Genomic DNA, 26,747 nt, shown 5'->3' with positions numbered 1-26,747 from the left:
ACTTTCATATATTAAGCTATTTTCTTCTTTTCTTCTTACCACAGGCAGCCTGTTGTTGTTATTCTTATTTGAATTACAGTTACAGTTTTGAGTTTATTACGTCTTGAGATTTAGAATAATATATATATATATATATATATATATATATATATATATATATATATATATATATATATATATATATATATATATATATATATATATATATATATATATATATATATATATATATATATATATATATATATATATATATATATATATATATATATATATATATATATATAATTTTACTTAACCGAACTTAATAAACATCACTTTGCAAACATACACTGTCTATCAATACAGCATAATAGTAAACAGAAAAAGAAAATACTAGGTATGTAGCATGTTTTTTTTTGGAATCTGCCCAGCAATTTTTTATCTCAATATATTATAATAATGTGATATGAGTTTTGATATCCCATTTACAATTTACAATACAATTAAAAATGTCCATTGCTTGAAAGAGTCGACTAACCAAAATGTTTGTGGAGTGAGTTATAAGTGGAACATTGGATATATTCTGACTGTACGCGAAGGAATGTGAAAATAGATCTACGATAACAATTCAGAGCAGTAAAAAGTAAAAATTGAACTGATGCATAGTTCCTATGCATTTATTTTGAGTTGTTGATGTTGATGTTTGATTTATTTGATTTGATTAACTCTCGGAAGCCCTCGCAAGAGGTGATAATATAGACCCGGCCTATAGTTTGAAATTTTACTCTTACATTCATTTTAGCCTACTTCCAAGTATTAGGAAAAGAACGTGTCTCGGGCACAAGATTAAAAAGATAAGACAAGCTGTTTATAAATGAAACTACACATTCCCTAATCAAAAAGCAATGTATTCCATCAGGACCACAGTACAATCTATTATTCGAACTATTCAATGCTTGAAGTTCTGAATCATCAGCATGAGCTACCCTGCCCAGAAGCCACGGGGCGACTTACCTCAGATGGTGCAATGAAAACACAACTAAAATAATCGTCAAAAAGGTTAGTTATTTCAGCAAGACTGGAAACTGACGATCACCATCTTCAAGCGTGTCAGATGTCTTTTTTAAATTAATAAAAGACCAAAACTCACTAGGATAGATATGTATAGAATTCTCAACTTTAACTAGATAATTCTTATAGGCAACGTTAATCTGTGTCTTAATATTCGAGCCTAATTAGTTGTACTCCATCCCTTGCTCTACGTACGATATCAGTAAAGTTACTTTTCCTTGCTGCATCCTCAGGGCCAACTCTAATTACCTTTATCGTTTCAACCTTTGACTGAGGGTACGCCTGTAAAATAATGTCTATTGCCACGGCAGTATGTGAATCACTGTTTGAAACACACTCATTCCGAATCGCTTCACTAATACCAAAAATCATAAGATTATTTTGTCTACGCTGCCTTTCGCTAGGTTTACGCACCGACTTAGCATTCATTTTTGGTCCTGAGAACGTTAACACGTGACTGAAACTACCCTCTAGGGTTTTCTAGTAGCATTTTCTGACGATTGTGGTTTTCTTTTAGCTCTAGCGCATTTATTACGTACACAACGATGCTATTGAGACCACATTCAAATATAATCCCAGAATACTTCTAATATTTTGATGGTCACCACCACGACATATACGATGATTAAATTGAATTCTAACCTGAGGTCGACAAATAGCAATGACAAACTCAGATATATAATGATTACTTACGTTGGAATAAATTAACATAATGTTTATTATATTTCAGGCATTCGGAAACTGCGAAAAGCCTTTTACGATTAAGGCAACCAATAGTATACGACGGTGAACAAAACAAATGAGATATGTTGTGGACGTTTTCTGGGTCTATGTTATGGTCCTATATAATCAACTGCGGGATTCTGTCGTGAGCATTGCATGTGGCGGTTTAACATCCACTGGCTGCCGCCAGAATCCCTTGTATTGGCCCTAAAAACCTTGATATCAGTTTTAATTAACTGGTTTTTGTTTCCTAAGCGTTTTGTGAACGTTTTGAAGTGTAAATGTCGAACAACCCCGTTGTTTTGTTTATCGTTCACATCGGTTGGGGATCAAGTGGTCGGCGGCGGAAGCAGGGGGAGCTGTTTATTCCGGTATCCGTTCGTAAATGTTTTGTTAACATGCGTTAGTATATGGGTTGTTGAGTGACGAATAAGAAGAGTAAAAAAAAAATGTGTCGGTCGTCAAGAAGTCAAAAATCGTCGACGGATGTCGGTAATGGACGAGTGTGCTAAGTAGAGGTGACGACTTTAATCGCAAAAGAGAAGAAGATAATCTAAGATCGAAAAGATAATTGCACAATCTATTGTGTTGGATCGTTTGGAAGTTTGGTGTGTCAAAAATTTTTCAAAGCTACAATATCATACCAATGATCTGATCGATCACTACCACACACCCCTTTGCTCTTGGACAAAGAATTGACGAATAAAGCGCGTAGACAACGCATGCTTTCTAAAAAAAGATTCCGAAACGTTCTATTTATTGCAATAGTCGTTGAAGCTTTTTTAATAGGGCGCAGCTGACGAGCGTTGGCAATTTCGCGGAGTTTTATTGACTAGGAAAGGCGACGCGGGCGTCCCCGTCTATACCGAAGAAGGTCGTCGCATTCGGCGGCGGCGGCGTAAGACGATGTTTTTCTAGACAATTTGTTTCTCGAACATTAATCACCGCATAGCAGGAGTGACAAGTTATGCACGCTTCCTGAGCAAGGATTAAAGAAGGGGTTCTTCCGGCGCGGTCCTCCCCGCGCTTCGGTTTAGGAGTTTGCCAGACGCATACATACACGCACACATGTGGCGCGCTGGAATAAAGAAAACAGTAATTGTAGATCTCTCGGGGCGGCGGCCTTGTCTTTATGGACCGGGGGCGGCAATAAATTCTCAGTTTAATATCTCTTGGCACATAAACGCGCGCAGGGTCGCAAGCTGACGCCCGTGATGCCGGTCCACGATTTGACCCTGCTGCGTTCTCCGTTGTTGCCGTCGCCACTCCTGCAAGCTGCCGCTGCTCTTTTAGAGAGACCCCGACCATTTGCCGACGACATAATTACCGTTAGGGGTCGGTTGCGGGCTCCGCCCGTCCGACAATCGCAATTTCGAATATCACGTATCGAACAAATCATCGAAATGTCACGCTGACCGCGCCAAAGATCGCCGCTTTATTTAGCCGGATCGAGACGGGCATAGAAATGGCGGTCAAATAGGCAATAACGGGCATTACGGAAACTCGATGCCGATTTCTTTAAGGTTTGGGAAATTGCGTTGCGTGCCGAATGGTAGACGTTGGCTACTTATAACATTCTGCGGCGTTCCTAATTATTATTATATCCGACACTTCGGCACAAGAGAGGAAAATTGAGCCCAGAAGATTTTAGTCTCAATTAATAAAAAGACAAAATAAGGTATGCTGACGAAAGTGACACAGAGGCTGATCGACAAGGTGACAGTCACTAGTGAAGAATATGAGCTCGGCATAAACAAAAATGCTAAAATGCGAGTTGTATCCAAGAATAAATAAATAAATAAACAAGTCCGGTAAACGGCATTTGACTCAACAGTTTATTTGACACGAGCGGAGAGCAGCGGAGCGAGTGTTTAATAAACCAGTGACTTAAAAAGTTTACCGAATGCGTTGTTTTCGGGTATTTGTTGCGCGACGAAACAGTTGAACGACTTCGGTGCTTCGACTGCTTTGGTTTTGGGGTTTTAACTTATTTCACGTCGCTGTTGTCAGTGAAGGTATTTGTGTTGTTTGGCAAAAAATTTCCACAACACGTTGGGTAAACTTTTTAAGTCACTCGTATATTAACTACTCACTCCGCTCGTTCCAAATAAACTCGCTATTCAAATGCCGTTTACCACAGTTGTTGCATAATATACTATTTTCTACTCCCTTCTGTAAAATACCTAGCGTGCGGAAAGCGTCACTTTCTTGATCCACGAATTCAAGCCCCTTCGAGCATTTCTAGGATATTACCATTTAGGAGCAATCGGACGTTTTCGGAGATTTTACCACACGGCTTGAATTTTGACGTTTGTCATTTCTGACGGTCACGTCAATGAATGAATTCGTAACCCGAAAACACCCGATTGCTCCCAAACCCATGCGGTATTATCTCGAAGGGTAAATTGATACTTCCCGCACTCTATAACAGCTAAAGATTTAGAGAACAAATGACAAATCAAACCGTATTGCAGAGAGTAAACGAAGATCTCAAAGTTCTGGTTACAATCAAAAACAGAAAACTTGAATTGGTCAGACATACATATCTCCCGTAACAACAAATATGGATTGCTACCGTAAAAGATCATAAACCGAAGGAGCGTTGGACAGCGCATAATTTCCTGATTTCGCAACTTATAAGAATAGTTTGGAATTTCGCCATTTAACCTGTTTCGTACAACAGTTTCAAAAGTTATAATAGCTATACAACCTACCCAGTGATGATTGCAAGAAGTCGTGTGCGGGTTAACTGGCAAGTCTGGATCACCAATGGTGATTTCTGCTAGAGCTAGAACGAAGTAGCAATAATTATTTTCTCACGTGAGCGTGAAGTGAATAGAGTAAGAGAATCTCAAACATTACATACCACCCAAAATATATGAGATTGGTGGCCCTTAAGGCGGTTTTAGATTTAGATTAAAGTAGTAGAGGTGTACAGCAGCACATACGTATACGTATATAAGGTGTATTTATTACAATTGGTAAATAATTTTCAAAAATCGTAAAAAATGAAGACTATATTTACTCAAATGCCACACACTGAGAACAAACTCAAACGAACGTGAACTCCGATTAAGAAAATAGATACCCGCTAAGTAACGAATATAATGGTTTGGGTGATGCAAGATAAGGACGATTTATGTGTGGTTGCAGTGATTACTTCGAGTGTGTAAGTAACCGCGACGCAATAACATAAATTATCGAGAACTAGCTTATTCGGTTTCTATAGAACCAAAGTTTTTTCCGCGAATATAACAGGATTAAAGTTATTATTAGCGCGGCCAATCCAAATTATTTATGCACGGCTGCGACACGAAAACGATCGCTCAAATTAACCGTGCTTAACCCTCCTCGAGGAGTATAAAGGGTTAAATTATTATTTGCATTTCGAATGTCGTCGAGATTCACTCTCGCACACGTAATCGTGGAAAATACGCAGAGAACAACTACGTTTGGTCGGTCTGCGTTTATTATCGAGCGCGCGGATCCCAATTAAGAGGCGGCAGCTGTGAAAATTAATGGAGCACGGCTTTTAAGATGTAATTGGGCACATTCATAATTCCGCTCTCAGCCCGTGTAGCGGCGTTAACGCGTGCTACGACGACAACGACGACGGTGGCGACATCTGATTCCAGTCTTAATAATGCACGTATATATACGTGTAGAGCTATAATGTAATTGTTTTTATGTGCGACCCCTCGCCGCCGCTACCCGATCCATCATTTGTTTTTGGGGGAAGGGGTAAAAGCTAAGCGATTTCTCATCTCGACCCTAATGCCCCGTCGATAATTACCGGGGCGCAAATGGAATAACGTTTATTTGTAAAAGTTCGGCTGATCGGAAATTCGACAAGTGTCAGGAATCGAGATAACGGAGGCTGCGAGCCGACCATTAGAACGGATTAGGGGACGGCTCGCGCGCGCGCGCCCCTCGAAAATTTACCCCAGAGGGTAAAGGGTTGACAAAAACAATGCGGAGCGGATCCTTCCGCGTGTCGATCGGCCCCTCGACGTCGTCGGTGCCCTCTCGGGTTTACCGTTTAACGGAAACACAACCCAAGCATCGAAAAACTGATCGAAATTTACACGCATTTTTTCGTACCTTTTGTTTTTTAACTATCGCCTCCTCCGCCAATTCGTCAATATCATATTCCCAACGAACTTAAAAAGTCAACAAGTTTTGATGTTTTACCTATAATTTTCTAATATAATTTCACAAATGTTTAAACGTACAGTCCATTTTATGGGCAATCACGTGAGCCTTTAAAGCATCGAAGTTTAACCCTTTCGGTGACTGGGAAGCTGTATTCCCAGAAGAGATTGTGCTGCCCTCATTTGAATCACTCATGTTTTGAGATTTCATACTTCAGTAACTTTCATAATCACATCAAACGTATACATGAAAACACAAAACGCCACTCCAAAAATTAAACCTAACCGTACGGAGCTGCGACCAAAGTATTTGTGGATTGGAATATCGAACAACGGAAATATCATTGAATTGGTATATTCTTCTTTGGCATGATATGAATCGCAGATAATTAGTTAATAACAAGAAATATGCACCAATAAATAAATTGCTTAACTAAAACATAAATAATTACAACAAAATCGAGTAAATAAATTTGTGAAGAATTTACATAACAAAACTTGATGTATTCCTTTTATATTCCTCAACTACAAACACAACTATCACGTATTTTAACTTTAGGATTTCGTAATTTGAATCATTTTATCGTTATCACTCACTTAGAGCTAAATAAAAGTGCATTTTATAATACATTATCAAGATCCCCGGTTTAAGAGTCACCCATTTAATGTTATCAACGATATCTTAATCCTATCGATGACGTGGTGTTTTTGGTTTTTTGTGTGTGAGTTCGTCTCTTTTATGCCATGCACTTTTTGCCAGAGGTTGTGCAAGTCGTCTTTCAATGTCCCGTATTTCAGAAGTCATATATGTTATGGCAGAACCAGAACTGACAAAAATTTGAAAATTCTTCTATAACTTTCGTAATTTCGATAATTATTAATACAGAGTGATGAGTAACAATCTAAAAAATTAAAATTAAAAAAAAAATCAAAACTTTGTGGAGAGTTGTATATTTTTCTGAGTTTTTCATTTTCCGTTGTAAATAACCGTAATTTTAATTAAGTTGAGTTAATTCAAGTTAATAATCATGATGGCCTCAGAAAATAGTTCACAGATTTTTTAATTTTTATTTTTTTTATGATTCTCTTAAGTAACTATGGTGCCAGTTTTTGCGGTTAACGAATTCTAGATTTTTGCAAGAGTGTATAAAAAAACTAATCAAAATATGTGTAATTGTGTGTAATTTAACCGTACTGGTATAATTATTGACGACAATTTTCTTACTGACAACAGCATATCTCTCTTCTTTTGATACTTGATACTGTTTTCCTGCGGGATATAAAAGCTATGAGCCATATTTGCAAGAGATGTTTAAATAGAAATATTTCGAAAACTACAGATATTCGGAATATACATCCAGTTTTAAATGGGACATTCGAAAAAAGTATGGTTTTTCAATTTCATTTTAATTATTCTTTCCAGCAACCTGTATTAGCAATTAGCGAAATTACTAAAAAAACTTGTTAAAAACCTTTTTCATTCAAATCAATTAAGTATTTCTCCATCAGAGACCGATCGTTTAATCAGATTGGAATTTTTATGAGGTCGTTATATTCATGTTTTTTATCGACGGAGGAAGAGCGTTTTTCTCAGAATAGTTAGCAAAATTGATTAAAATTCAACTCAAAACAATAAGAAAAGAAACTTTTTTTCTCACATGTGCTGGAAAAATACCCCATTTTTGAAGAACCAAATGGGTTCTGTGTACAGAAAATAAAACAGTTTCCATTTACGAAAAAAATTATTCGTTGTTTGTGTTGTTTTATTTACATCGTTGCATTGTAATGCACGTTGGTGAGTGAGCATGTGGCACTATTTCCTTTATTTTACTCACTTGTACTTCGACTTTTCGGCAATTTTAAATGTTAAAAAAATATTTGGAATGTTTATAAAATAATAATTACTAATATTATTCGTTTGCTTTCTTGGTAACTTATATGTAGAAATATTTTTTAAAAATACAAGCAACAAAGAACACTTAAATTTAACAGGGGTTAAATACAGCTTAAAATAAACGGTACTCACAATAACAATGATTTTCCGGTTAAAGGGTGGCCCGTTTAAGGTATAGGCCACCTTATCTCGAAACCTACAGGGGTTACAAAAATAATTTAAATACTAAAGTTGTTTCTATTCAAATAACCTTTTTTTTCCTAAGCGTCACTTTTTTATATACAGGGTGGTAAAAAAAGTTACATTTTTTTTTTAAATAAAACACATTTTATTGCATTTTTGGATAGTCCTTTTAAAGACAACTTCAACCATATATATATGAGTATGCGTCTGTGATGCACCGTTTCTAACTTATTAGCATAATTAGAGTTATATTTAAACCATCGTTGTTGGATTGCTCATTAACTTTTTAAACTTTTTTCAATCTATTGTTTTTACGAAAATAATGCTTTGCTTTAGGCAATGGTCAAATTTAAAATATTTTCTTAAAATGCGCGGTGTTGCCACGTTTCGCAAAATGATACTTTTCTCAATTTTCTTATATGCGACACCCCGTTTATTATTGGATTTTCGAATAGCCACTTTAATAGCAATTTCAATTATGTAACATACTACGGATCTCTGACTTACCGTTTTGGCTTAATTGGCCATTATGTTTCAATAATACATAAATTCTTTTACATTCATAATTTAAGAATCTTGTAAATAAGATCCTTAAATGGAAAAAAACTTTTAAAAAATATTCATATTCCTAATAACATAGACCACATATCTTTAAAAAATATATACAAACCTGGCTGTTGAAAGACACAAAGACAAAATTGATGATGTTATTAATTGTGGCCTTTTTGACATAATAATAATATTTGAAGCTTATTTTTTCGAACTTCCACTATTTTCTATTTATTTTATTTAGTTGCATTTTTGTTGAGTCTATTTTGTATAATGTATACGAAGGAGGAAAAAGTTTACCTCTTAGAATATTACATCGTCAAAAAGAAAAGTCCGGCTCTTGCTCTCTGACATTATAGAGCCAAATTTCCCCATAGGCGATTGCCAGAAAAAAAATGCCAAAACAGTTTCAAACAAATAGCAGTGTTTTAGTGAAAAAAAGTAACTTTGTTTTACTGCCCTGTATATAAAAGATAAGCTATAGGCTCCTCTTTAATCAGCGGCATGTTATATTTGTTGCATTTGAAAAATAAATATCGCGTTAAACTTTGCAAAACAACTTGCGTTTCGTACGCGCTTCATCGATTATTATTCCCTCCCGTCCGTTTTTTGATTTTCCCCAAAAGGCGGGCGCGTATCGCCGGGAATGTTTTGCAAATTGCGGAAAGATGAAGTGCCCGTCAAGCCCATACACATCAGAAATCGATGTGCCGTACTTCCTCGACTCGTATATGAATAATACAGGGAATGGTGCAACTGTAATAGTCGCCGTGGGAAGCGGTAGCGACCCCGCCGCCCCTAATGGATAGGGGAAATTGATCCTACAAAATTCCTAGTAATTTTGTTTATGTGTGACGCGAAACGCGGAGGGAAGAAGAGACGCCTCGGCGGCCCGGGGTTAATCGAAATACGACTTTCGGAATGTTTTCCGCAAACTTTTAAGTTAATTCCCATAAACAAGCGCGCATTGCGCGCACCGCCCTTGTTCTCCTCTCCAAACAAACGAATTTATTTTCGGGCCCGTTTTTTGAGACCAAAGTACTTAGAGAGGAGGCAAATGGTATTCTAAATTTAATACGGAGGCAAAAGAAGAACGGCGCGCGAGAGAGAACAATTATCGTAGATCTCTCGTTTCTAATGCTCATTAGACTCGCGACCGGAGCGTAAGAAATTGCAATTTTAAAACCCGAAAGGAAGCGATAGATAATATTGAAGCGAATGAAACTTTTAGCTCGCTGCGTTCTTCTGTCGAAGGAAAAATGTGTCTGTTAATCTATATGAAGTGTACCAAGTTAAGTGGGCACTATTGCGAGTTTTTTTTTATTAGAGACACGAAGTGGGTTAAATTAGCAAAGTAGTAGCATATTTTTATGCTGATTGAGATAGCGAATGCAAAAAAAATCCATTCCGAACAAAAAACGAAAATTGATTTTTTTATATATTTTTACTATAATGTTTACAAATCTTTCGTAGAATATAAAAATCCCTATATAATAATGATAATAATATAATATTCGTAATAATACTTTTTTAATCATTTACGGGATCGTCAAAATTTTTTTACGTATATAAATAAAAAACAACGGCATCTTATTTTAGACAAAACGTTAAATAAAACATAAAATACATACACGTTATTATCCGAACAAAAAACAAAAATTGATTTTTTTTTATATGTATTTTTACTATAATGTTTACAAATGTTTCGTAGAATATAAACGTCCCTATATAATAATGATAATAATATAATATTCATAATAATACTTTTTTAATCATTTATGGGATTGTCAAAAATTTTTTACGTATATAAATAAAAAACAACGGCATCTTACTTTAGACAAAACGTTAAATAAAACGTAAAACACATACACGTTATTAAACACCCAACAATTTATCATTGGAAAAGTCAAAAATAACGTTTATCAATAAAAAACTATTTTAAAGTTCATATTCAATATCTTGGAATTTGTCAGTTATTTTATTTCATTTGTTTAACACTCCACACATTCCTTCAAAAACGCTTAGCCAACGATAGGCAGGAATATGGAATGCTAAAATATTGGCCTAAAATGAAATATAACCGAATGATGAATATATTTATCTGTTTTACCAAAATGGCGGTGTGTGTCCAAAATGAAAACGACATTCGATGCATCCGAAGATGTGGATTCATTGTAGAGCAATTTTAAAAACATGTCCTAACAGGTATTGACCAACGTTTCTTTGAACATTTCATTTAGTTTGTTTTAAAAAGATAAGTATGGTAATAAATCGGAGGAAATTAGTTTTAAAACATCTTTCTAAGTCGGAATAGAAATAAAAAAATTGGCAAACACATCATCGTAACATTGTCGTTAATTGATATATTCACCAATACTGTCTCTACAAATTAGTTGAGACCCGGTATAAATAAAACAAATAATAAAATAAAACAAATAAAAAAAATTTTGAAGAACAACCTCGAGACATACAGAGCCAGCCATAAGCATTTGGTAGCAACCATATAGCTACTAGGCCGGTAATACAAGAACTTATGAAGCAAATATACGCATGCGGGAGATTAAAAATTTTTTTTTACTCAGTGACCTTCCGAGATTCAATAATCAACATAGCCGCTGGCAGACCGTCAATAAGTTTGGATGCGGCTTTTTTACGGCAGTATTTTTTCTCAAAATATGCCCAGATTTCGTTAAATGTTCTGGGAAAACGAGTTTTGTGTGTGAAAGTCGCCGTTTAGAAAGAAAATAGCGCAAAGTGTAGGTTAATGGATGAAATGTAGAAAGCATTCACAGAAAATCATAACCATAACCTCTACAAAAATATCAATGCTGCCTGCTGCTCATTTTTACCGTAGTAGAGCCACGATAATATCTAATAGCTATGTGGTAGAAACCATTTGTTAGTGATTTTGTGATTTTTACCACCACGAAATAATTTGGATACCGACATCAAATTAATTACATAACTTGGTGTTTGTGTTAATAATTTAAATTATCATAATTATCATAATTAATATAAATATCATAATTAATATGTTTCGGTCGCCTTTTATCTAAAAAAACTACAGTTTTTTTAAGTAACTCGGAAATGTTATTTTCACTTATATTTCGGTTACATCAACTTTAATCCAAAAACAAAATACTACACCTGCACTAACCGAACCGAACTTGTAGCTTCAGGAATACTGGAGTTGACAATAGCGAGTTAATAGCAGTTCGAGTAGCAGTGCTGCAGGATTCCCACTTCGCTTGCTTAAGAGTTTAGTAAAAGAAATTTCGGAACGTGTTACGTAGATTTTTATTTGAAAGAAAAACGACCCGGTATTGTCGTCGAAATCGTCGTCTATGTGCAAAATATTGTGGGATATTTGTTTCATTAGTATATAAACCGAAATTATAATGTAACAGTCCCAAAAGTAACTATTTTTTTTGCATTGTGCCATTTTGAACGAAAATCATCTCGGACAATCAAACATTTTGTATCTCTCTCCTATACAAAAATAAACATGACAACAAACGAATTGAAATTTGTTTATTGCCGGTCACAAAAAAAATGTTGAAATAAAGTCTCTTAACGATGTGGTGGGGACGTGATAGTAGTAATACCTGATTTTAATCTGCCCCGTTTTATATTGTTTGCGTTTCGGATTGATATATATGTGCGCGTTTTGCTGTTTTTACAAATCTACACACATCCAATATCGGAAACGCGACCAATCGGTTGGCAGAAAACCCAATCATTTCCGGTGTCATGCCGCATTAGTTGTAGCGTTACTTTGACACGCGCTGACAACTGTCGGCGCGACTGCACACCGATATATTTATATTTTTGTTTTTTTTTTTTCGTGTTTTTGGGCCGTCGCGGGCTACGCGTCTGAGAAATCGCTGATGTAGCAATACGAATGGGCGGAGGTAATCCAAATTTCTCTTGGTTTTTGTCGATTGCATCAAAAAACGATATTGAAAGTGATTGGTTTAGTAGGTAGCATCATTGCATTATTTGATGTAAAACGCGTCAACACTTTCTAATACATATTAATTACCTTCCCTAAATTAAAAATGGTGATTTGGCAACTTGGCTAATGTTTCTTTTTTATTTTATAATAACGAGGTAAAGATCTCTGCGCAAACGTAGAGTCTCGTGCCCTGTCTTGACGAGAGGCTTTGAATTAAAAAAAAAGCTTGAACTTTTAGATTTTTTAATTTGTTAAAATGAATATGAAGTTATCGTTGAGATATGATAGCGTTGCAACGTTTATACTAAAACATGTTTCGAAAATAATTGCGTTACCATTATTGTTTTTGGTTAATAAATCTTTTCGGGACGGTATTTTTCCTGGGATATTAAAAATCATTAAAGTGGTTCCCATGTGCGAGAAGGGCGGGGAAGACTTGCTACAGAAATGTAGGCGTACAGTACTATGCTTTGGTTTCTCTAAAATGTTTACTGATTATCTAGATTAAATTAACACTTTTTTACGAAACATAATATCTAAGGTGCTAACTAATATGGTTTGCGTACGCGGACGATTTGTTTCATCAGGAGATTAAGCGAAAGGGGGTTTTTTGCTATCTTAGCAAAGCAATCGGTGGCGGATATCGAAAATAATATACTTTTAGGCGAGGGCGCTTACTACGGAATAAGGGGTATGGAGAACAATCTATTACAATACCAAGTACTGCTAATTCTAATGATAACAAAATTACTTAAAAGTGACTTAATGTCAAGATGGGGGTGCCTCAGGGTTCCGTCGTGGAACCGTTATTCTTTATTATCTAAGTAAATAGTATTTTTAAATGTCTTGCCCCTGATTGTGTTGCTGCAAAGTTCGCAGACAATGGCGGTAATGTCTTCCGTCTAAAAGATGGTAAACCAGTGATAGCAAAAGTTAATGCAAATCTTGATACACAAAATGATCTGTACTTAAACACAACTTAAACAAATTATTTCCGGTTCCATAACCCCCAATAAAGGAAAAACTTTCTATTAATATGAAAGTTGCTGGGTAGGGACTCTTTAGAGTTGATAGTACATAGGTCCTTACAGTAGACCAAATCCAAATTTGAAAAACACCGCAACACTTATATTAACAATAAAGCAACTTATTAATATGGCCTGAAATACTAGGTTTACTGTTGGGAGCATGCACGACCTGAGACAGAATGAGTCTTAGTAATTGCGGTAGCTTTATAACCCCCTTTAATTGTCTCCCGACTTAATGGGAATAAAAATATTGAATCTACTGTTTAGTGAAATAAAGAACCAAGAATCAAATTCAAACAAAAAAAAATTTGTCTTATATATTATTTCTATATTGTTTTAATTTGACGAAACATATGTAGAAACATATGTACCTATTTTGAATAGCAATACTGTTGTGGATTTGATTAAATAGAAAAATAAATACTAGCATTGGAAAAGGCGCAATTTTAATAATATTAAAAAGTTTATTTGTCTGTTTTCAAAATATCTGGTGAATCAGGTTTAAGTAAACACCCTAGTTTTTTGAGTGCCGGTTCACATGATTACAATTAGTCGAAAATCGAAAATATCGAAATTTAAAACCGTCTGAAGTTTGCTTATGGCACGTCATTTCCCTCATCGCGTTTAAAAGCATACAATGTATCGAAACTATTCGTGTTATTTTTATTATATAATAATTAAGATGTTTTCAAGCTCTAGCTCTAGCTCTTGTATACGCCGCATCCACACGCGTTGGGCGTAGGTTTATGAATTTTGTTCTTTCAGGTTTATTAATGCGAGGCGGAGGATAGTACAACCAATGATCGACCAGTCCAACCGAGCGGGTAAGTTCCATGAAATGTGTACCGACCCCAGAATTACAATTACAATTACAATTATATCGACAATAAAAATTCAAACCCAAAATGTGCACTATTTTTATGGAATCTGGTAATATGGGTCGGCTCTTTTCTAGACCCTTCTGCAAACTGAATTTTCATTACTGACAATCCATCTGAGGGAATCTTAATACTTTACTACTCCCTTATAATTCTGATGAGGTTACTATACATTTAGTACAAGGGACCTGATACAAGTAAGATCTTCCGGTGGTTTGGCAACCTCGCGAGCCGCGGCACCTGACAAATCCGGGCAACACATCGTTGGTTCGAAACTATATAATCTAATAACGTTATTCAGAAACATGTACTACGAGTCTCTTTTTCTTCCCTTTCGTTCCGTCCGCGACGTACTTATCTCAATTTTTAATGAATCGTGATTTCCATTAAAGCCTAACGTTGTTGTATGCATTTTTGTGAAGATATGGGCCGATCCCATGGCGGCAATCGGTCCGATATGAATTGTAAGTGGAAAGTCTTGTATGATCGGTTATCGTAGGACCGTGCCCTCGCACCCGATATAAACCCGTAACCGTCGACTCTCGTTTTTATTTTGGCATTTCGAGAAGAATTTCCAGAGTGCCGCTGCCGCACCATTGCGGATTATTAATGGCTGCCCGTGTAAAAGTGTTCCTTCGTTCGCTATCGATTCCAAAGCTTTTCTGTTCCTGTTGAAGACAAGCGAAGAGAAATGGCGGGAGCCATTGACCCTCACGGGCCGATCCATCACCGCGCGGCACACAATCGGTTCCGTTAGACAGCCCCAACGACGACGTAGCATGGGGGGAGGGAAATTTGATGGAATTTCGGGATCCGTGCCACACGTCTTTCAAAGTCAAAAAGAGACTTAATAAACACTTGGGCAAATCACGGGAAACGTTTTAAGCTTCGTTCGTGTGTGGCAACTTTTAATTTTTGAACTGTCAAATTGCCCGGTTTTCCTTTTGCATTTCATATGAAAAATGCAATTTGAAAGAGTGGGCCCATTTTTAAACAGTTAATGTACAAAATATGGTGTAAAGATATTAAAATTGACATTTCAAAGAAGTACGTCAAATTCTTCTTGTGCTGCCATATCGCCCGTTGGCTACCGGCACTTTCACACCTGTTCTTGTTCTGTTGACAGTCCATAAGTCGGCTTTAGATTCCCATGAAAAGAAGTGCGTCTTCTTCCAGGTTCTATTTGGGATTAGATTTTTCTTCCTTTTCTGGATATCGCATGATATGACGAAAATATATCTTCTTGTCGTGTCTCGTGACTTCTTTTGTTTGTGATCCTATCGACCCTGTAAAAGTATGCATCTGTAGTACCACTACTCAAATGCCTGCAACTTTTCAGTACAGCCTCAGTCAGATGATGTTAATAACTAACACGTCTCCCTTTACTACAACGAAAATTGTGTTGGTTTTTGGATAACTGCGAAATAGGACTTTTGGTTTGTCGGCTTTTTATAATTTGCTTGCTCCTTCACAAAGATCAAATAAAAATTCGAGTCCAACTAACCAAAACAGTGTTTTAAAATTGACACTGCAAGCAATCACTTGGACCTGCTTGCACATTTTACCACTAGAATACATACACATGATCGCTTGTGTTCCAGTAGAGCTTTATTGATTTATATTATAATTTAACATGCAACATTTCATTATTCTAATTTACATTTTTCCTAGAACAGTATAAAACTTGTTAACCAAACACAAACTTAGTTGTATAAAGTTCAATCTCGCAGATACAAGTGCGTAAATAAACTAACCAAGCCTAAAGCGGCGAAAAATTTTCTTACTTATAAGTTTCTACCATCTATCTACTCAAGAAACTTTTGCACTTCGTGAAAAAAATTGTCTTTGTGGCTGTCTAATTGTTTCCTGTGCGTTCTTTACTCGTTTATAAAAATATGGCAGTAATGGTGTTACGATTCACTTATTTAACAATTACCTCCTCATTTTTGAAATCTTTTTTTTCTAATAATTTTAATTTTACCTTACTTTTTTTTTGTATTTTAACTTTTCTAATAATATTTTAGTTTTTAACTTAGCTTTTTGACGGTGTTTTTGTTTTAAATTAAACAGTTGGACTAAATGTTGACTGATTTCTGTAATGGGTAACTTAAACACAACAAATTAGAATTCCATAAACCATATATCAATTAGTAACAACGAATAACAAAGGAATACCTACCTTGATTTAGCACTATATATTTGTTAATAGTTGTTCCAAGTCACAGACGTAACTATAACTGATACTTGGCAGTACTTACTGCTCATCTTTAGTGAAGCAATCAATGCCTATTATAAGATTGAGTACCTTCCGTTATAGTTACCTCTGTGACTTGATTTAAAGCAATGGTTGCAGTCCAAGAGCAGCGCCTTACACTCCTAATAGTATTTTCTCCTCACGCAGGTCCTAGCGGTGCGTATAGTCCCGACGGTACGATGGGTTACATGATGGGCGAGCAGCAGATGATGCACCGACCGCCGGGCGACCCCGCCTTCCACAACCAGTACGCGCATTACCCTGCAGAGTATTACGGCCATCATCTGTGAGGTAAGCCCTCGCTAGCGTTTCAAACTAATTTTCAAATAATTGTTTACATTTCACTTTTACTATTGAATGTTAAGTTTAATGCTATAAAAATATTGTATATTGTTTAAGATTTTATAATAAAATTAGAAAACAATGTCTTAAAATTAATTTTGATTTAATATTTTAATGATTAGTTAATAAAAAGCTGTAGCTATATTTAAATTTTCATAATACCACGTTGCTAGATCAGAAGAGCGTATACCTATTTATCTAAAGTTAAAGTTAAAGTTCCCGTATTAATGTAAAGGATCCATGGATCGAATTAGAAATATGTAAAAGGCTTCTTATATATTACATTATTGCAAACTATACATAGGATGTTCGCCAACCACCAACAAAAATTAAGAAAGGGTGGGGCCAAAATTACCTCAATTTGTCAGTGTAAAATTGAAATGAAAATATAAAAACCGATCGCTCAACTTTTATTTATGCATATTGATCAGAATAACCTTAACTTTCTTCGATTATAACCACATTTGTTTATAAAACTTTATTCTTGAGTATCTAATCTATCAACCTCAGTGGAGTTTTGATGACCTTTGAAAGGGGGCCATTTTTCGGGAACAATTCTCAACTTTTTTTAATAAGAACTGTTTTTATCAAAAAAAAAAAATAAAAAAAAGGATAAATTTCCCACATTATTGTTCGAAACGCCTTGTATAAGGAGTAGAAGAAGATATCTATAATAAAAAAAAATGGTTTCTAAAATTAAAGTTAGTAGGCATATTTCAAATTGCCAACTAACGAAAGACAAACTGGATTTGATAAATATGATTGTGGATAGAGGTTTGAATCTTAGTGGTTAGTTTGTAAAGGGTGACCGGTTTATGATGAGATGACATCTTATCCCACAACCTATAAAGAATATTACATTTTAAAAAGAAACTTCTAGATTATATTCCACGTTATTGTATTTGAAGGTTATAAGATGAATAAATAAATAAAATAAATTTATGTTTTGTATACACTATTCTTTACCTAAGTTTGTTGTTTCTGACAGACATATTTTAAATTTTGTCAAAAGTGACGTTTGCCGGTCTAAATATATCTATCCATTCCTCCGACTGAAAGCCTTTATTGCATATTGGGGGTTGATTTCCTTTTAATATTTAAAAAAAAATAAATACAGAGTGATCAAAAACTAACGTTAGAAATTGGAATGAAAAGATCACCCCATTTGTATAATTTTATTTAAATAAAAGACCTTAGGTTGCATGTGTAAATCGAAATATTTGCAATAAAACGTTATTCTATTGTCAAAAGAATATACAAATATTCATTTGCCTAGAAGATGACTGCTAACATGGCAGGATTTTTTTTAAATATAAATTTAATGAATTTTAAAAATCATGTGCGGCAACAAGGTTATTAATTTTTATAGTTCTAAGATTATCCCATAATAAACGAGCCACCCTGTACATTTTTTAACTTTCATTGACTCTTCAAAAATACCAATTGTTAACTGTTATAATCTTTTGAACGATATGGTTAACTAAATTTGGCAAATTGTTTCAGGTTCCCTTCAGTTTGTCACAACGACAATGGACATAGAAATATGCAACTCTTAAATGTGATTATCTTTGTACAAAGTGTATATGTAGTGCTACGGTGTTTAGTTGAAACAAAAGACGGCAAGGACTTGTACAAAAGTATTAAAACTAATCGTGCTGACTGCTGTAAATAGATAGTGGTGAGATGCGTGGGATACCCCGAAGAGGTTCCCCGGGCCGAATAATGTATAACAATTGTATACTATACCGTTAAGCAAACAAAAGGATATCCGCAAACGTGTTAAGTGATGTGGTATCGTAGCTTAGGTTCCTTGATGTGTTACCTTTTAACATCCTCGTCCTAGTCCCCAATGGAAATTGTCCCCGGTCCTATTAGGAAAAAAAAACGATCAGCCGCTCTACCCGTCCCCTCTAAACTTTATCATCCTCCCCACATTTCTAGTAATACTGTAACTACGCGGAGTCGACAAGCTTGTTCATCATATGCAAGTTCACCTTCGCAGCAACTCGATTTTCAAAAGATTACCGCCGTTTTGTTTGTACACAGCAGGCGTGTCGACTCCATCGACGACTCACCATTGCAGCTTTATTTGAAACAATTTCATGTAAAAAAAAATGTGCGAAACGTACGAGAAAAAGAATTCAAGGTTGTGCTGTTGTAAATTTAATAGTTGTTATATCTGTTGTGATTTTTGTTTTGCTATTTGAGATACCTTGGACTCTCTCCTCTGTGTCCCGATAATGATATACGATATACGTAACTAATGAACCTAGAAAGATACTAACAGGCGAGACGGCTTCAATCGAAACCCTCTCGCTACGACTAGACTAATAATTCATATACACAAGTATACAGAATGTCGCAAAATCCTCAGGTGGTCTACGGATGATCGACACTATCGTACCAACCTACCAGATGGGTAGATTGAAGTAATCAAGACTTACTTTGCAGCAGTTTCGATGATTTTGGCACAAATCTTAAACTTGAAAAATAATCTTCGCATAAACAAAACCACCCAGATGATTTTCAAATACCGGCCCTTAATTATTTGTATTCGGTGGCAAGAAAATTACAAAGCCAATCGGCTTGTTGTTAATGTTGTCCAAAGAAATTTTCTTATCACCAGCGTGTGACACTGGCAGCGTCGTCCTTGCTTACCTTGCCAAATACGCAAAGTATACGATTTTAGTGATGTTATAGGTTATTATTATTGTAATTATTATAAATTTATCGTACACTCAATTGGCGGGAAATGGTAATCAGGGTTGTCGCTCTTTTGTCATTGATATTTTCACTATGCTTTGTACTAAGAAGTAACACATCAGTCCTTTTATCGGATAAAAAGTGTTGCATTTTAAATCTAACTATAACACTTTTTTTTTAATAACTCGAAAATTCAAACTTGCAAAAAATGCCTTCAACATCAGGTATTTCTTGAAAACTAATGAGAAATTTTTTAATGGATCAACATAAAGTAAATCCTTTCACAAATGAAAAAATTATTTGAAATCTGCCAAATTTTAAATCGTGGTCAGTTAGTTAATTCAGAATTGCCTTGTATATTGAAATTTGGAATTACATACAATATTATTAAAATGTGATTTTTTACCACGAATGATGCATAATGCATTTTGCATTATTTTACATTTGTTCATCCTAGGTTAGCTAAAAACGTTTAAATACTAAATTAAATTGAAAAAATAGTTGAAAATATCGTAATTTTTGTTTTAAAAATTTTGACCTGAGTGTTCATTTCAATATCACTCCAGTAATTTTGCTATTAAGTATCCGGAATTTCGTTTAAAATCAGTTAAATAATAATAAAAGGAAAATGGGCATCTTGAACAAAATCCCTATAGTCTTCTCTTCCACATGAGCACCTGTTTTTTATATCACTTGTCACATACACACTGTAATTTGGGGACCTAATTTTAAAAATTCACAGTTGCTGAAATTAAATTTATTTGAGTTCACTTGAGTTCCGAAATTAAATTAGGTCATATATATTATAAACCCAAATACTCTTCACCGGATTTTGCCGTTTCTATTGCTGCTTTTAAATTTAATTGTTCAGCAATTAATTCTAACTTAAGCCCAAATTAAATAAATACCTCTGATTGCAGCTAATCACATTATGACGTGATCTCCAAATTCAATGGTTTTGAGTGGTCCACTGTAATATAGTGTCATCGTAAAGATTTCTTCACCGGGTCCTTCTGAAAAGTCTTAATTTTAGGAGGGGATCTTCTTCTTTTATGTGATTAGCACACTTAATTTTTGAGTTATAACAGTAAATTAGTAGTTTCTTAATAAAACTATGAAAATTATTTAAGCACATCCAGGACACTACGTAAAATGAACCTCGCAAGGGGGAAGGAGATCGTCTACAAACGCCCATGAACGGTACTCAAAGTCATTGACTAAACGTAAAATTTCCAGACTTAAAATGTGACATTTTGTTTGTTCGACAATCAGGCAATGCGATGTTTTTTTCGTATTAATTGTGTTGTTCGCGTAGTTTACGTTTTTCTGCGTTACCTTTGTTGATCGGCCGAGTGAAACGGCAGACCTGTTGCGTATACCATTTTACAGGAGACTATAGTTTTTTATTTAATATACCCCGGTGTATTGTATATATTGTAATAAGTATTTATGGATAGGCTACCGTTGTATGTATACAAAGCGATCACTCATCGAGGGAGGCTTCGCGTTCGTCCCCGTTTCACTCGGCGCAGCGTTTTTAATTTTTATTGTATATACAATTTACCTCCGATAAAAAAATGTTGGCTGTTCGTTTTAAGTGATTTCCATCATGAATCATTATCGCCTTATCCAATGTATACGAGAAACAAGAAATAAATCAATACAGATCATTGAGAGAATATCGTACCTCTATGTTATAATAATGTATGAGAGGAAACTTTATTGTGTTCTGCTTTTTAATGAAAATTATATATTAATATTATAAACGATTATGGGACGAGATACCTCTAAATTAATTTGGTAACGCCGTGTCCTCTGTATAGTGTTTTTTTGAAACGTGAGCATTAAATGCTACATCTTGTGTACTTATATAAACTGTTTTTTTATTCTCCTCTTCCTCTTAGTAATTCCCTTCACTTCCAGATAAGAACCTTTAATTATTCCGTTTTGACAATAGAATGGTTTTAGACCAACTAGAACAACTGTTATATTCATCAAGCGCATTTTTTAAGATGTAAGATATAACTGTCAACCAAGTGTTTCTTATAGTCTATATATATATATATATATATATATATATATATATATATATATATATATATATATATATATATATATATATATATATATATATATATATATATATATATATATATATATATATATATATATATATATATATATACATCAAACTTTTTGCCAGTTTTCCTCGGGAGGGAGGGAGGGAGGGAGGGAGAGGGAGTGAGGAGGAAGTGAGAGAGAGATAAAGTGAGAGCGGGGGGGGGGGATATTTACTTCCATTTAACTGATAGGTATTATTGTTCATTTTAATTAATTAAATTTTAAACAATTTTCAACTAATTAGATTTCCATTAATGCACAATGAAATAAATTCCTAGTTTGGTATGAAAACTTTAATAATAGTATTACTGAAAAAAAAATTAGGAGGTAATGAAGTAGTAAGTGAATTTCACAAAATTCTTATAAGTTTACCAGAATTCATGTTTATGATATCCTTTTGTTCTACGTCACACAAAAATAGGAAAGGAACATAATTATGCTATTTTACAATTTGATCGCCCGTTTGCTTGTTGTTTTGCTTTAATACTAACTATTTCGACTAAATAATGATATTTTTTAGTCTAATGTTAAAAGGAACTAACTAGAAATTTAACAACAAAAACTATAAAGATAGCCTTCTGTCAAAGGAGTCAAAAAAGTTTGCAACAATATTAAAAATAAAATTAAATCGATGCTCTAAATTAAATAAAATAACGAAGACATAAATAATTGAATATTATATATATGTGCAGAGTTATTTATTATATTTTGGCAAACACCTACTTTTGACAACCAATCAAAACTAAAGATCTGCAGCATAAGCTAAATAACTTAAGATATTTCAAATGGGCCATACTGAGGAAGAAAAACGTCAAATAATAAAATTATATTATTCATTAACATTTTCCACATAACCTCCATTATATTTTATACATCGATCAATATTCCAAAATCTTTAGATTCAAACAATTGTAGCAAACAACCGAAATGACTTTCAAAGAGACACAGGTGGATTTTAAGACGAGGTCCCATTGGATGGCCAGCTCGGTCGCCATACCTAACACCCCTGAACTTTTTTCTTTGGGGATATGTAAAAAAAATTTTGAAAGAAAAGAAAAGAAATTTTGCATAATGGTGGGAACGAGTTAATTGACAGACTGTATTATTGTCAAAATGTAGAAAGTGCTAACATTTAATAAAATAGTTTGACTGTCTTGCTGAAGAACAAAATGTTTTTCAAATTTCACCGTGTATGTGGGTGTTTTTTAATGTAATGTCGATAATTAAGGGGCGATTTTTGGGTCCATTTTAAAACGAAAACTTCATATGAACATATGTTCTAAACGTCTTAACTTTTGAGATACAGGATATTAAAGCTTTTAAAAATATTTTTTTTTTAATATCTGTAATACCACTTTGGATATTTTAATGAAATTTAGCACACATATACTATGCACCAGTGGCGGGCGTACGGAATTTCACCTGTCTATTTTGGCAGATGGTACACGACTGATTTCTCTTAAAATTATTAACATTATTCTTACAATCTTACAAAGAAATTTAGTTTCTTGATGAAAAAATAAAAACCTCGTCCCTGCATGGTCATAACAATAACGTTAATATGATAGCACGCAGAGAAATTAATTTTTATTTTTAAGTTAAAACCGTGTTCACATGTCGTTATTTTTTTAAGGAAATCAGTGGCGTGCCACTGACTGGCTATGAAGAAATAATATTTTGGTTGATTAGGTCGACTCTGCACTGGTTAAATTAAAAAAAAAACGTACTTCGTATTCGTAATACTTTTTTTAAAGAATTTTAATAAAATAAATAGACAATTACTTAAGTAATACATAATTATGATAACAATTCTCTGCATATTGTTATTGTTATGCCGATACAGAGAAGAGATTTAAATTTGTGTGATAATGTGGTACTACAGATATTAAAATATAATTATTGACATTCGATTAGAAAACACCCTGTATATTGAAAACGATTTGAACGCCAAAGACATTTCGAGTTTTACACGGATACACAGACAAGTTCAGGATGTTATAAAGCTCTACAAATTTATGGCATTGGCGCGCGTTATAGCATATCCGATGACATGCGTCATGTTAAAGCGCCTAATGAAGGTAAAAACGTAAAATTTATACTCAAGGAAAAATGAATACAGAATAATTAACGTATGCTTGGGTCAATATTTTGGAGCATATGAAATTTGGAACCAAAATAACTAAAAAAAAAAATCTCTTATAGGGATCACAAAATAGGACGCTGTAAATCTATATCCGGACGATATAATGGTTGCCTTTATTTTCTATGGCTTTCATAGGCTACTAGATTTTCATTGAGTAAGTTTCAACCTAAAAATTTTAGAGTGCGTGGCCAGTTTAATATAATAAGCTCGCAGTGCGTAGCGTGTGCAAATACCCTCCGAAGCACTTGATGAAAGCCTTCGATTGGTTGCTTGGGAATAGTTTAACAGTATTCACAAACATATTTTCTTACATTTTTAGCCCGTGCCCCTTCATTTTGCACACTTACCTGCACATTGTAACAATTTCTTTCCAAACAGCCACACACTTAACTGGTTTTTTGTATGCAGATTTGGACCCATTCTGATCGAAAAACACCATATACAAACAAAGCTGTAGAATTGAACAACTGCACCGCAATGACTGAAGCCCGGTAGACACGATGCAATTAAGACATGTATTTTTGCGGAAGTTATTTTACGAAAATATTAGTATTAGTATTACTATAACACCAGTGTTTATCGGGTTATGGAATTGACAGGTCAATTTTTTTGTGTCAATCGACCGAGATATTTAAGATACCATGAAATATATATGCGTTATTTCGCCGTCGCGTCGAGTCTGGGAACCAAATAGAGTCGATATTATTGGGATTCCCCAAATCGCTGTATCGTATTCGGATATTCTTTGAAGAAGTTTAGAGGTAAATTGGACATGCCAAGTGCATAATAATTTAATATCAAATATATATTAGTAAATAATGATAGATAACACTTTACAATTGCAAGATGTTATATAAAACATTTTTTCACTGGTCAATTGAAAAGTGGTCAATTGACCGGTAATAAAGAAAACACGTTCTTCCAAAACTACGGCATAGTAATAGTCGGATCGTCTTCCAAATTCTATGATAATAAAAAATGCCTATGAACAATATATTTAAAAAAACTGTTGTAATTTTCTAGTATAATATAAATTAGGACTAAAGATTAGTCAAACAACCCTATTTCCCTCGTGGTTAGTTTTAGGATTAACGATTTTCTTTTATTCATCGACTAGTTTTAGAATGTGGCAAGTATATGTTCGCATAAAGTTCAGTCATTTAATTGAAACTTCCGTACACTATAAACTACATTTCTTAAGTGCCAAAACCAACCTTTAATGTATATTGCTCGAAAAATTGCAACGTGTTGAAATACGTGCATGTTTAATAGAATTGTGTATTTCATAAAAATTGATGCAGAAATGCATGTAGAAAATGCCTCGTCTCTACCGGACTTTACTCGTTAAAAGTGAGCGTTCAAATAATTTGCGCATGAGCTAACAAAATGTCTGTCTCCTCTTGACTTTCTTTACTAATATACATATCTAGAAACTAAACTAAGCAACGAGTTGTCAGAAAATGAACCCGTTAATATTGGAAACTGCTCTCATTGCACATACATAAGGGTTGTTGAATTGACCGGCCAATATTTTCTTTGTGTTAATTGACCAAAATAATTTTAAAATTTCAATGAAATGTATATTAACTTATTTATATTTATTTATATTGTGCGATACGCCGCCGTTGCGTCGTTCTGAGAACTAAATGGAGTCGGGAAACCCCGAATCGTTAAATCTCGTATTCGGGTATTCCTTGAAGAGAGTTATAGTTAAATTGGACATCACAAACGCATAATAATATATTAAAAAATACGTATTAAATAATGATAGATAACACTCTACAATTGCAACATGTTATTAAAAACATTTTGATCGAATTGGACTAGTCAATTAAGTAGTGGTCAATTGACAAACCTCGACACTAGATGTATATGCATAAGTTAACTTTAATAAGTCCATTTAGTCTTTAATCCTTATGACTTTTACTCCTGTAGAACAAAATTCTTACTTTTCCTTTATAGATATACTAACCCAACTTCTATAGGGGCAAAATATATTTATTGATGTTCAAATCAAAATCAAATCTATCCAGCTTTACCTCCTAATTCTAAAGTTACTATTTGCAAATCCAGTCATGAAGTTTAGCATATTACGGTTATTTTCGGTCTGTGCGCACTCCGATGCAATACTAACGACGACTCCCCGAACCCTCGGCGTCAGTGATTTGGTTTAAGTCGTGATAAGGGTAATGAATCAGGCGTCGAGGTCCGTAAGATACGGAACTGGAAGTTGACCAACGGCGCTGAACACAATTTCCGGCCTCCAGGCCTATATGAAACCTGTCACCGACTGGACTCACCCCTGGACCTATATAAGATGACCAATGGTCTTTGGGAAGTTATAATGTGCCGGTCCGGCTCTTTCGGCAACGTCCGTTGATATTTTAATCTCCGCAGTCTCCCCCGTAGCGGAAATGTTTCTGTTTTTTGTACGCTTCTGCTTTACTATTTTCCACCTCCGTTATGGTCTTTCTCAGATAGGGGAAATCACTTGCGATGTGGTGGTGATATATAGGACAGAGCATCAGATAAGATAATTTTGACACCAGTTTTTAAAAAGTTCTGCACTTGTGTCTTCATAAAAGTCCTTAACTGTCTTGGCAGGCACGCAGGAATAAATCTCCCTCTGAATTCTTCTGATCCAAAGTGCGGGTGTGCTGGATACTGTTTCGTGTGTATCGAATGAAGTTTACTTAAATTATACATATGTTAAGATATATACTTTTTAATTTTCTGGGGTAATTAAATCTCCAAGTGACCAATCTGCGCG

The 26,747-nt window shown here is 34.6% G+C and overlaps 1 protein-coding gene across 1 annotated transcript in view; it reads left to right on the top strand.

Annotated features, from left to right (window-relative positions):
* LOC132708325 (homeobox protein homothorax-like) overlaps positions 1-21,575 on the top strand; it is a 71,911-nt gene extending 50,336 nt beyond the window's left edge. Inside the window, exons 5-7 of the mRNA XM_060680593.1 lie at positions 14,302-14,360; positions 16,798-16,959; positions 18,514-21,575. Of these exons, the coding sequence (XP_060536576.1) occupies positions 14,302-14,360; positions 16,798-16,958 (220 nt within the window). The 3' untranslated portion in view covers position 16,959; positions 18,514-21,575. The remainder of the gene's footprint in view (positions 1-14,301; positions 14,361-16,797; positions 16,960-18,513) is intronic.
* Positions 21,576-26,747: the final 5,172 nt, after the last annotated feature.

This window comes from Cylas formicarius, unplaced genomic scaffold (assembly GCF_029955315.1).
Source record: "Cylas formicarius isolate icCylForm1 unplaced genomic scaffold, icCylForm1.1 PGA_scaffold_10__41_contigs__length_53128322, whole genome shotgun sequence".
Lineage (NCBI taxonomy): Eukaryota > Metazoa > Arthropoda > Insecta > Coleoptera > Brentidae > Cylas > Cylas formicarius.
Note: the sequence above shows the minus strand (reverse complement) of the source record. Positions and strands in the feature narration are given on the sequence as shown.